This window comes from Pipra filicauda, unplaced genomic scaffold, assembly GCF_003945595.2.
Source record: "Pipra filicauda isolate LSUMZ 115617 unplaced genomic scaffold, ASM394559v2 scaffold206_size1356665_pilon, whole genome shotgun sequence".
NCBI classification, from domain to species: domain Eukaryota; kingdom Metazoa; phylum Chordata; class Aves; order Passeriformes; family Pipridae; genus Pipra; species Pipra filicauda.
The window spans coordinates 889,529-901,998 of NW_024104317.1; the positions used below are offsets into that span (position 1 = coordinate 889,529).

Consider the following 12,470-nt stretch of genomic DNA (forward strand, 5'->3'; position numbering starts at 1 on the left):
TAGGGTGTGAGGTGCTGAGAGGGATCCCTTGAGCCAGGAGCCACAGCCTGGTAATGATGGTGCTTACCCCAAATAACAGGACTTCCCCATCACTCAGCTTGCATCCTTCCCTGCAGTGCTGCTGCTCTCGTGTTTCCTGCTAACCTCACCCCTGCCCAGCCCCTCTTCCCCATCCTCTGCCCCTGTCGTGCCTTCCCCCTGCCCTTGCCTGGACAGGCAGTGTGAGCCGTCAGGCCGTGCCGAGCGAGCACCTTCGCCCCGGGAGAGCTCCGTGTCCTTGTGCTGCGCCGTCACTCGCCTGTGCCCGGGCAGGGTTCCCCGCGGGGCAGGGCTGCTGCCAGACTGATACACCCTGAGTGTCTCAGCCGCGTCCCAGCTGCCCTCCCTGCCTGCAGGCAGGGCATGCCAGAGCACAGCCAGCATCCTCTCCTGCTCCCGGCATCCTCCTGCTCCCCTCCTGCACTTCCAGCCAGGAGAGTCACGGGGCAGTGTGCTGGCGTCAGTGGGGTAGGGGCAGCCCCCCAGCCCTCACTGCACGCTGGTGCTGACCGTGCCATGGCCCTGCCTCAGGCCCATGAGGTGCTGGGGGGCCTGGCACTGGTCCCACTGCAGGGGGAGTTAGAGGAGTGGGACAATGGGTGTGAAGTGTCTGCAGGGCCTGGGAGAGACTCTCGTGCTTATGTCCCTGGGCACCTGGAGCATGTTTGGGCTGCTCCTGCTGCAGCCCATCCCTGGTCCTCGATACCTCATGCATCCTCCACTAGCTAGTGAGCAGCCTGTTCCTCTTCTGCTTGGTGAAGCTTCTTCACACTCTTCTTCCTCTCTTGAGTGCCCTGCCTGTATGTGCCCAGTCTCCCTGTCTGTTCACAGCCCTTGGGCAGTGGGAATGCTGGCAGCACACAGTGGAGGGGTCAGCAAGCACTAGCTGCTCTGCAATTCATAAATGGGTGCCACACCATGCCCGCCCAGCACCTGCATCCAGTGAACACCCAGCCTTCTCCAGCTGTAGCATAGCCACAGAGGAGTCCAGCTCACCTCCATGCAGTGGCACCAGGCTGCCTGAGGATTGCTGCCATGGGACAAGGGTCACACTCAGTGGCCATCCCATAGTGCTGGCTGCTCACAGTACCTCAGGAGGCAGTGCTGGCACAAGCAGCTTCACGCTGGTGCACAGAACTGTGTCATGGGGCCATTGGGTGCTGATGTGTGACCTTTCCATTAAAGTACCTTTGTCCACCCTCAGTGCCAAGAACTGTTTATTCACTCCATGGTGTACAGCAGGGGAATGGCCCAACAAGGACAGGGGCTGTGCTTGATTTCCACTCCTAAACAGTTTTTGTAGTGTTGAGAGAAAGCCCGTACAGGCTGGTGGGGCTGGGAGAAGATTAGTGGATTGCTGTTGCAGAGTCCTTGCTGGTCCCTGGACTCCAGCCTGGGGTGAGGGACTAAGAAGGGCTCAGCCATCCAGCAGCAGCAAATGGCTCTTGAAGTGAGCTGAGACCACAGGAGCTTCTCAATGGAGACACTGACTGCATCCTGTGCAATCCACTGCTGGGGTGGGGAGGAGCTTGCTTGGCTCCCTTCAGAGCTGGCTGCTGCTGGACTGTGTCAGCTGAGTTTTTCTGTGTATCACTGTCTGCTCCATCAGGCCAGCAGTAAAGTGACCCCCCCCTCCTGACCCTCCATGGTGCTGCCCCCCTGCCCTGTTCCAATACAGGCCCTTGCAATGCAGCCCTTACGGTACTGTGTGCTGCTTCCCCAGGCAGGTTGAAATTCCTAGTGAGTGCAGCTGGTCCATGGGTCCCTTGCCATCCCGTTGCTGGCTGGGATGCAAAACACCTGTTGTCGCCATGATGGTCCCACAGTGGTCCCCTCCCCACAGAATCATGGAATCATTAAGGTTGGAAAAGACCCTAACATCATAAAGTCCAACCTTCATTTGCCTTGCTAAGCTGTGCCTGGTCCCCTCTCTCGTGACACAGATGCTTCTAGCATCATTTCCCAGTGAGATTTAATAAAGTCCTGGGGCTCTCCTAGGGGGTTTCTGGAAGCAAGCCTGCTGACCTCAGTGTGGAACTGGAGCCACCCTTGCCACTATCCCTGGGCCAGTGGATGTCCGGGGCCAAGACACCACTTCCTTGCCAGGATGCTCACGGGCGGCTGCCTCTGGCCTCACCTCCAGTCCTCCAGGGTTGGGTTATTTTTCAAAGTGTTCCAAGGACACGGGTTGTTGTTGCCGATAAGCAGTGAGGGGCAGCTCCGCCCCAGCAGGAACAGCTCGTCTGCTGGCTTCCCATCCGCCCCAGAAAACACTGTCCCATCTCAGCAAGCAGCATCCCTGCAAACCTGCACAGGTTTGCTGACCATCTCCACGATGCCACATTCGGTAAGTGGTGGGGCCACAGTGCTTGGGTAGTTTGGGGGGCCTGGGACGGGTGGGAGCCACTGCTGGCTCTGCTGAAAACAAGCGAGGTGGTGGAAAGGAAACGCCAAGCCCAGCGCTGCTCTCAAGTGTCGGAGTAAGTCCAGGATAGCCCCACTGATGAGGGGTGTCTGCAGGGGGTGGGCAACATCCCCCACCATGAGGCAGCACTGGCGGGTATCCCAAGTAAGGAGGGACTGGCAGAGGTCTGGAGGTCACTGCCTCAAAAAGTGCCTCCCATAGGCTGGGAATAGGCATTTGGTCAGGCTGAATATCCCTTGGGGACGTTTAATGCTGCTCTAGTTGCTTGTGGCAAAAGAAGTACCCGATGGGCAATTGGAAATACAACTGCTGGAGCCCACTTCTGTTGCCCCAACGCAGAGCAGCCCTTCAGCTTTGTCCCCATCACCCACTGTATGCAGCACAGCCCTGTGCTTCACATGCTCCCCTGCCCCAGAGCCTGGCTTCGTGCCCTTGGAGACATCTCATGAGGCTACAGGTTCCCACCAAGACAGTTTCCTTCCACAGACCCACATGGGTCTCACCTCAGTCACTGCTCTGCAGGATGTGGGGATCTTTGGTGAGGGTGGCACCACTCTAGTTGTAGTAGGGCAGGCTGAGACAGAGGGTAAGAACCCTGGGGAGAGATGTGGGAGGGAAGCACTCCCCATTCCTGCCTGTGGGTGCAGATTTCTGCCTTGTCGAGGCAGGGGGTGAGGCTTGGATCCTTCTACAGTGCAGGCTGGTGATCTGCGTGCTGCTGGGGCTGGGGTCCCTGCTGGTGAGGGGGCTGCCCCCATCCTGCCCCCATACCTGCCAGTGCTACGACACCTCCAAAGTCTTCTGCTCAGACGAGAGGATGCGGGAGATCCCGGCGGGCCTGCCAGGCGGTGCCACACAGCTCTTCTTTGTGGAGACAGGCCTGAGCAGTGTCCGCAGGGGGGCCCTGGGCACCAGTACCACCCTCACCAAGCTGGTCTTCCTCAACAACAACATCCAGGAGCTGGAAGCCGGTGCCTTTCAGTGGCTGCCCAGCTTGACCGAGCTGGAGGTGTCAGGAAACCCCTTGCCAGCAGTCAACCTTGGGGTGCTGATGGGGTTGACCAACCTCAGCAAGCTCTCCCTGGGTGCCAATGCCATCAGCTCCTTGCAGCCAGGGTTCTTCACTGCTGCATGCAGCCTGCAGGACCTACGCTTGCCAGGGAACAGGATTGTGGCATTGCCCCCTGGCATCTTCCACCCACTCCGGCAGCTCCAGGCCCTGGACCTCTCACAGAATGTCCTGGTTGAGCTGCCAGAGGGGCTGCTGGCCCCACTCACTGCCCTCCGCCTCCTCAAACTCAGCGACAACCTGCTGGTGCGGGTGCCCCCCGGCGCTTTCAGGGCGCTTGGCCAGCTGACTGAGCTCCACCTGGATGGTAACCGGCTGGAGGAGCTGCCACCCGGCATCTTCAGCGGGCTGGGGGGGCTGCGGCGGCTGCAGCTGCAGCACAATGCCCTGGGCAGCCTGGCCCCCGACATCTTCACTGGTCTCCTCAACCTCACTGTCCTCAGCCTGGAGGGCAACCGCCTGGCCACCCTGCCAGCCACCCTCTTCACTGGCACACCCGGCCTCCTCCACCTCTCGCTGGGTCGCAACCAGCTGGAGACGCTGCCCCGGGAGCTCTTCTCCAACCTGTCAGCACTGCAGACCCTGGTGCTTTCACACAATGCCATGGACCACCTGCCCACTGAGGTTTTCCAGGGACTGGCAGCACTGACAGCACTACAGCTGAGCCACAACAACCTCTCCAGCCTGCCAGCAGGGCTCCTGGCTGGACTACCCCACCTCACTGCCCTGGCACTGGACCACAACCGCCTGGCCCGCCTGCCCCTGGGGCTCTTCGATGCCAATGATGAGCTGGTGCGTGTGGGGCTGTCTGACAACCCCTGGGCCTGTGACTGCCGCCTTGCCTATCTCCTGCACTGGCTCCAGGGCTTTGCTGAGCCCCTCATCCATGGGCAACCCTTCTGTGCCAGTCCAACTGCTCTCCAGGGACAGTCCCTGCTGCAGGTCCCCCGGGGGCAGCTGGAGTGCCCGGGAGTACCTGGTGTCCCCCCAGAGGAAGGCTGGGACAGGGATGCTGCAGGACAGTGCACCTACAGCAACCCTGAGGGCACTGTAAGCATGGTCTGTGATGCCACAAGCTGCCAGCAGCTCAGCCTTCGCCTCCCTCCTCCTTCTCCTCCTGAGCAAGTGCAGGGGTTGGGGCCGGCGTACCAGGGTGCCTGGGTGCTGCACTCCCACTGTGGCACACTGCAGGTCAGTGTCCTTGTCACAGCACAGAGCGGGAATGAGGCCACATCGCCAGGTCTCCCTGCTGTGCCCTAGAGCTCAGGCAGGTGCCAGCTTCTGCACTAGAAACCTCTGAGCCAGCCTGGGAAACAGCACCCAGTCTTGCTCTGCTATCCCTGCCTTGATCACCAGCCATCACTGAGCTCTCCACAACAGCTGGCCTGGTGGTATTTATTCTCCAAGCTATGTGTTTCCTGTATATTTCAAATATAGTTAAAATGTATATATTATTTCTGTGCAACCAGTTCCTATGGCAGAGAGAGGAATCGTTCTGTTCCCCCACATCTGCCTGTGTACTTGGGAGAGGCAGTGAAGCTCGATGTGATCCATTGGGGTCTGGTCTGGGGCTGTGCATGGTATGGTGTGGGTGCAGGTGCATTGTGGTGAGTAGGTGGCTCTTTGGCATGCTCATGGTGTGCTCATCTCTGCCCTCTGCAGCCCACCAGCCCCACCTCCTGCCCTGCTTCCCTTGGCACTGCAGACACCCAGCTGCAGCCTGACAATAACTCTCAGGGCATGGTTTTGTGGTGTCCAAGGGAAGCATGGGTGATTGCTACTGACTACCCAGCAAGGGGCATGGGCTGCCTGGCTGCAGGTGAGCTCCAGCCCAGGCATCCACTGGCTGGTCCCCCCATACCCTGCCAGGGCTTGGTCTGCAGCCCTGGAGCTGGAATGCAGGAAATTCCACCTGAACAGGAGGAAGAACTTTACTGTGGGGTGACTGAACAGGATGCCCAGCAAGGCTGTAGAGTCTCCTTCTCTGAAGATACTCAAAAGCCACCTAAACAGAGCCTTGAGCAATGCACCCCAGGGAGCCCTACTTCAGCGGGGAGGTTGGATTAGATGACTTTCAGTGGCCCCTTCCACCCCTCATCTATCCTGTGATGCTGATTCTGTGACCCGTGGAGAGGAGACACAGAGTCCCAGCAGCGCTGCCCACGCAGGGGGTGGCAGGTAAGGTGGGTGCTCCCGCGGGAGGAGCGGGTGTGGGTGCACACACCGGGGTGTAAGTGCGTGTGTGTCTGGTGGTGGGGCGGTGCTGCGGCACCATCTCGCGGCGATAGGGACAGGGCTCCGCGGGCCGGGCAGCGATGGGGGATCCCTCCCTGAGCCCCGCCGCCCCCCTCGGAGCGCCCCGCCCGGCCCCGCCCGGCCCGGCCCGGCCCCACTGCTGGGCTATGTGTCCTTGGAGCCCCTGCCCTGCTGCTGCCCACCTGGGGTGGGCAGGGTCTCCCCTTGGCCCCACCTGCCCTGGCAGTGGGCTGCGATCCCAGCCCTGCTTTAGCCTCTGGGTTAAAGAAATGTGTGAATGTGGCATTTAGGAATATGTTTTAGTGGTGGACTTGTCAGTGCTGGGTTAACAGTTGGACTCGGTGATCTTAGAGATCTTTTCCAGCATACATGGTTCTATGACTGCCAGCCCCATGCTCCTGGGAGCAATGCAGACAGGCAACACTGCTTCCCAGATACAATTCTGCACAATCATCCTGCTGTCTCTCCCAAATGGGGGACTGCCACTGTGCTTCAGACATCTCCCAGGTGATGCTGGCATGGCCACCTCCAAGCCTGGACCAAGGGTACTACAGCTGGACGCAGTTCCCCAAACCCTGGCACAGCTGCCACACTGTGGTCTGGGGTGGCTGGTTGCAATCCTGTTGTGAGCTCTGTCCCCTCATGCACTTCAGCTCCTGCCACTCTGCAGCTTCTGGAACAACCTGGCACCAAGTGGGTACCTGGATGCATATGGCATTGATGTTGGAAAGGAGTAAGGCTGTTGAAAATGTGCAGTGGTTTGTTTTTAAAATTGCCAAGTAAGGTGCAATGAAGCCCAGCAAGCACAAGCTGAGCCTTAATAAGTGCAGGTGAAAACTAAAGAAGACATGTTTAAATGCAATCAGTGCAATTACCCGTTGGGAAGTGATGGATACCCAGTCAGTTCAAGACTTTGCATCAAAAAGGGTGTTTCTTCCCACAGGATGCCCTGCACCAGCCAGCAGCCCTGGGTGTCCCTGCAGGAGGGTCTTTGGCCTGTGTTAGGGTGCAGGACAGGACACTCAGCCCCAGCCCTCTGGTGTGGAGCTGTGGGGCTGAGCACAGAGCGTGGATGTCGGCATATCTGTCCAGCCACAGATGTTATCACTATTATGAGCATAAACAAATGGCTCCAGAACTGCACCTTTAGCTACATAAGCTGAATCCTGAGGAAGGAAACAGCTTACTGTTTGTGTCGGTGGGGGTGGTGCCTCTGATGCTGGTGGGTTATGCTGCTGGAGATATGGGACTGCAGAGACCATTGGCTGCAAAACAGGCTGGCCTGGAAATCTTCAGGTTTCCCTGGATGTGACTAGTCAAGTGGAGCCAGGAGATAACGCCTGGGAGTACGTGACTGAGTCCTCTCCGAGGGGTTTCTGCCATGGCCTCCCACACCAGGGCACAGCTCTGCTGCCACCTCCCTGGCCGTCCCTTATCTCCCCACACAGACCTGTGCCCTGAACTCACTTGAAACCAGGCCCTGGGCCTGGGCTGCAGATAAAGAGCTGGCCAGGTGATGGGACCCCCATCCGGTGTCCTCACTCCACACGTGGTTTGTTCCTGCAGCCTGGACTTGTCTGTGAGTGCTCCGCCAAGTAAGTGATACAAAAGCTTTTTTTGTTCTTTAAAATGTTCTGGGAGGGGCCCTGTGGGGGGCTGTTGATTGTTTCCTTGCAGCAAGAAGCAGGAGAGGCTTCAGTGCCATGAGCTGGATGGGGACGCCCCTTCATGACCCTGCACTGCTGGAGGGTGGGACAAGCAAGGGATCACACTGAGGGTTTTAAAAGAGCTTTGCAGTTCAGAACTGTCTGTTTTCATCCCCATACACCCAGCTGTTTCCACCTGCACATTTCACCCACTGTGCTGCTCCTGCAGCTGAAGTGAAGCAGGCACTTTTACACCTGCAGCCCCAGCTCCTCCACCTGAGTCTCCCTGAGGAGAGGATGGGCAGGGATCAGCAATGGCTTCTGCCCTGGGCAACCCTGCAGGGCAGCCGGCACAACCAATGTCACCACCTCCCATTGGTTTCTCTTCAAACCCAGTGGCTTTCAGCCTCCTGTATTTGCTGAGCTCTTAACATTTAAAAAAACCAAACTTCTCACAGCTAATGTACCCTCTCAACATAAGGTTTTTGCATGTCAGCTTTGACGGACACCAAGAAGCAACCTATAGCTCTTTTCCCTGCTCCCACCCACGGCTGCAAATCAAAAGTTGGAAACTGCGATCCCAGTGCAATGCTCACGGCCGTTAAACCCCAGCTAAGGAGGTAGCTGAGTGTTTCCAAATGTTTCCATGGAAGTGGTGGGCTCTACTAATGGGTGTGCATCAGTGACTTCACTTTCTACCTGCAAGGCCAGAGCCCTAAACCTTAGGTAATAAAGAGTTCATCTATGGACATTTCATAGTGTTTTAACAAGCCTTACTCTAAAGCTTGGTTGCTGCTCATTTCTGTCCGACAAAGCTGCACAACTAAGGCCAAAATATGGTGCAATTAGCAAGAATCCTGAAAAGGAGATGCTTAGGAGCCATGTTTTAAATGATTGCCCTGAACTGAGAGAAGCAGCAAGGAAATAGCAAGTCCACCCAGCATGGTGTGGAAATTCCGAGTACACAAGATCCTCTGGTCTTGGCTGCCTCCTGGGACCCTTGCTGATCCCCCATTAGCAAGTGCAGGGCTGACTGCTTCTGTTGTTGCATGAATGGGCTGTTTCCCTGCTGACTAACTGGACCCACTGGGGCAGCACTAATGGGCAGCAGCACTTTGCCTTCTTCACCCAGGCAGACACCAAGCCTGCAGCTGAGACATGGGAGAAGGAGGGCAGAGAACACACTGTCCAGCCCTTGTCCCCCTGGAGCATCTGCCAGTGCCAAGCCATGAGCTGGCTCGCTCTCCCTCCCCATCCCTCTGTACCACAGCAGTGAACTCAACTAAATGCAGTGTGTGTTTGCTTGTATGGTCTCTCTCTTATTGAATGAGTTATGATATATGAGTAGAAGAGTCCCGAGAGCTGAACAACAGTGTGATGCCACAATTCATGAGCTGTGAACACAGGTTTTTTGTTCTTCATAACTGATTTTTTTAAACCTTTTTTTTTCCAAGACAATGTACCAGCATTTCCTTTTCCTTTTCTTCCTCTCCTTCCATCCCCATAAATGCCAAGATCAAATCCTGGGTGAAGATCCATATGAAATGCCCAAAGACTACCAGCAGGTCTACAGAGGGACAAAAAATGATGTCAAAGAGATCCCAAAGATTGCAAAGCCCTTTGTTTCTGAAATGATCTTTGTGCAAACCAGCATCACTGCTATAAGGAAAGGTGCCTTCAGGTACATGCCCAACCTGATCAAGATTTTGTTTATTGGCAACAAGATCAAGACAGTTGAACCTGGAGCCTTTGATAATCTGGACAAGCTGAGGGACTTGGATATCTCTGGTGCCTCATTAGAAGAACTATCTGTGGGCACTTTCCAAAACCTCCCAAGCTTACAGAGGCTGGAGCTGAGAGACAGCCAACTCAGATACATCCCCAAAGGCCTCTTTGATGGGCTGAAAAATTTGGGAGAGCTCTCCCTGCACATCAATGCAATCCCTTCTCTTCCAGAAGGCATTTTTGATTTTCTCATCAATTTAACCTTTTTGGACCTGTCTAGAAACAGGATCACAACTCTTCCTGTGAATGCTTTTAGCAAACTTACCCGGCTGCAGGTCCTCCGGCTGTATGAGAATGAGTTGCAAGACCTCCCAGAGGGACTGTTGGACAGCCAGATGGAGCTGCTGGAGCTCAGCCTCCAGAGCAACAGGCTCAGGGCGCTGCCACCCATGTTCCTGAGAAGCCTGCCTCACCTGGAGAAACTCCTCTTGGACAACAATCTCATCAGGGTTCTCCCACCTCAGGGCTTTTTTGGTTTAAACAAATTGAAGCTGCTGACTCTGGGTTCAAACCATATCATGGAGCTCCCCTGCTGCCTTTTTGACACCATGCCACACTTACGGGAGCTGGACCTGGGCAGGAACAGTTTGGCCACACTTCCAGATGGCATCTTTGTCAACCTCACATCCCTTGGAAAACTCATCTTGTCCCACAACCAGCTGTTAGCCCTGCCAAGAGGAGCCTTCACTGGGCTCAGCAAGCTTCTGGACCTCCAGCTGGACACAAATCAGCTCTCTGCTCTGGATGAAGAGGTCTTTGCTTCTCTCCCAAATCTGAAAACCCTCAACCTTCGAAAGAACCAGCTGGAGAGTGTTCCCCGAGGGCTCCTGGACCCCCTGAAGAAGCTCAGCTCAGTGTATCTGAGTGGTAACCCATGGAGATGTGATTGCAACCTCTGCTCCCTGCACAGCTGGATCCTGAGTAACAGTGAGAAGATCAAATTGGCCACCCAAGTCTCATGCAAGAGCCCACCCCATCTGGCAGGGCAAGCAGTTACATTGCTGAGGGATGACCACTTAATTTGCCCAGCTACTCTGCCTCTTTCAGCTTCTTTTATCCCATCTCTGCCATTTAACTTCACATCATCACAAAGGATGTCAACTTTGCCATCACTTGGAGGCTCGTCCACAGCAATGCCAACCTTGCTGTCATTGGCAGCCTTTCCCATCAGGACATCGACAACTGTTCTGTCACCTGTGGTCACCTCTGCTATGTTGCCAGCTGTCCCAACGGAGGGCACCTTCAGCACTCCATTGCCAACCGTGCCATCTAAGGCCTTTGTCACCCCCCCACCATCAGCTGTGCTTCAGAAGGCCTTAAGCAACAGCCCATCAACAACCAATGTGCCCAAGTCCTTCATCACCACACCATCAACAACCATGATACCAAAGGCCTCCATTACCACCCCATTACCAACTGCACTGCCAGAGACCTTCATCAACACCCCACCAACAACTGTGCTGCCAACAGCCTCCATTGCCACACCATCATCATCAACCGTGACGCTCAGGGCTTTCATCACCAGCCCATCACCAGCTGTGCCAACTTCAGCCATCGTAAGCCTACAGTCTCCTGGGGCCACCCACCCAGAACCTGTGCCATCCACTCTAGCTTCTGCCACCACGCAGGTGCCAACAAGCCCGCTGGCAGCCACCACCAGACATGTGCTTCCTGTTCTTCTGGTGCCCACCAGACCACTGGCAACCACCACCAGACAAGTGCCTCCTGCTCTTTCAGTGCCCAGGGAGAGGCCAGCCACCATCCCACAGGGAACACCCAAAACCTCCCTTGTCTCAGCCCCCTCCATGGCACTCTGGCCATCCCCCACGACTGCTGCACTGGGCATGGTCCCACTGGCCTCACACTCCCCATCCTACCATGCTCCTGCACCAGGCAGGGAGCAGGACCATGCCACCACATGGGACTTGTCCCCAGCTGGCACCCAGCCCACCCCCAGTGCTCCCCAACATGCTCCTGCCCCGGCAGGCACCGTCCTACTCCCAATGCCTCCCACCCCTTTGCCGCCAGACCACACGAGCCCCTGCCCGGCCTCCCCGCCCCTGGCCCCCAGCGGTCATCGTGCCTGGGGCTGGTCCCTGCGGGCCAGTCCACGGCAGTGCCGGCTGTCCCTGGCGCTGGGGCTGGCCGCGCTGGCGCTGCAGGCAGCCTGCACGCTGCTGTGGGGGATGCTCGCCCTTCTCCTTCACCAGGACACACGACACCGCCCCGGGCCGCCTGTGAGGCTGCTGAGCCTTCAGGCTCTGGCTGATCCGGGGACCCCCGAGCCAGCTCAGGCACCACTTTAAGCTTCGCTGCCCCTGTGTGACCTGGGCTGTACTTGTTGTCCTTCTTTGGGATACGGAGCCGTGTTGGCCGCAGGGTGTGCGTATCCCTGGGGCTGGGGACCCAGCACTCAGGCTGTTCCCAAGGTGGGGGACGCAGCACCCACTCCGTTCCCAGGGTGGGGGACCCGACACCCAGGCCGTTCCCAGGATAGGGGTCCCAGTAGCCAGGCCGTTTTGGGATGCCTTCCAACTGACGCCCGGCGATGCTCGCAGACTGGAACCCTATACGCGATGTCCCTGCCTGACGGCCCTTCTGCCAAACGACACTAGATGGCATCCCGACACAGGCAGTGGCTGCCACCGCCTTCCTGCGGCCACTGAAATGCCAGAGCCCCCGCCCACGCCGGCCAGGACCCACTGCACCGCGGACGCGGCCACTCTTGCTCGCAGGGTCAGGAGCCCCGGCCCGAATCGACTCGCCAGCCCTGGAAGGTACCTGCAGTCCTTGGGGAAGGACATGCCAAGGCTTCCTGCCCCGCACTCTGTCTTCTTCCCCGTGCCATATTACGGGATGTGTCAGTGCCTGTACTCCTCTTCCCCTCTCCTGTTCTCTTTCCTCCTCCGTGATATTAAAGCCCCCCCTGCACCTCTGGGCTGACAAGAGGATTATTTTCATCCCAATGCTTTTCTTGCCATGACCTGCTGTGGCATGTTCCTGTTGCTTGCTGGAGTGTGGGGTCCCCAGTCAGTGCCAGCCATTGGAGACTAGTGTAGGACCAGGGCTGCACACCCTCCACAGGCAGCAACACAGTGAGACAACAGATGTGCTTTTCTTCCCCCTCTTAAACCTCATGTCCCCCAAAACCTCTTGACAGTGCTGCTTGCCCTGGCCCCTCTGGTAGAGTGATGTTTCAGCATGGCCAGCCATGTACTTTTCTACCATGACCTCACCTAATGCTGAGCCC

General features: G+C 57.1%; 2 protein-coding genes across 2 annotated transcripts; both read left to right on the top strand.

The window, feature by feature from the left end:
• Window positions 1–2,359: 2,359 nt before the first annotated feature.
• CPN2 (carboxypeptidase N subunit 2) lies at window positions 2,360–4,793 on the top strand. The gene is made up of 2 exons (XM_027738038.2): window positions 2,360–2,386; window positions 3,159–4,793. Exons 1-2 carry the CDS (start codon window positions 2,375–2,377, stop codon window positions 4,791–4,793), a joined length of 1,647 nt encoding a protein of 548 aa, XP_027593839.1. The 5' UTR covers window positions 2,360–2,374.
• A 4,099-nt stretch (window positions 4,794–8,892) lies between these two features.
• On the top strand, window positions 8,893–11,526 carry LOC113996810 (leucine-rich repeat-containing protein 70-like). Its single transcript, XM_027738128.2, has one exon. The coding sequence runs from the start codon at window positions 8,893–8,895 to the stop codon at window positions 11,524–11,526; it is 2,634 nt and encodes an 877-aa protein (XP_027593929.2).
• The last annotated feature ends 944 nt before the right edge of the window (window positions 11,527–12,470 follow it).

What these genes read in the sequence shown, in the direction of transcription:
- LOC113996810 (XM_027738128.2), top strand. Translation starts at nt 8,893, where the DNA reads ATGTACCAGCATTTCCTTTTCCTTTTCTTCCTCTCCTTCCATCCCCAT.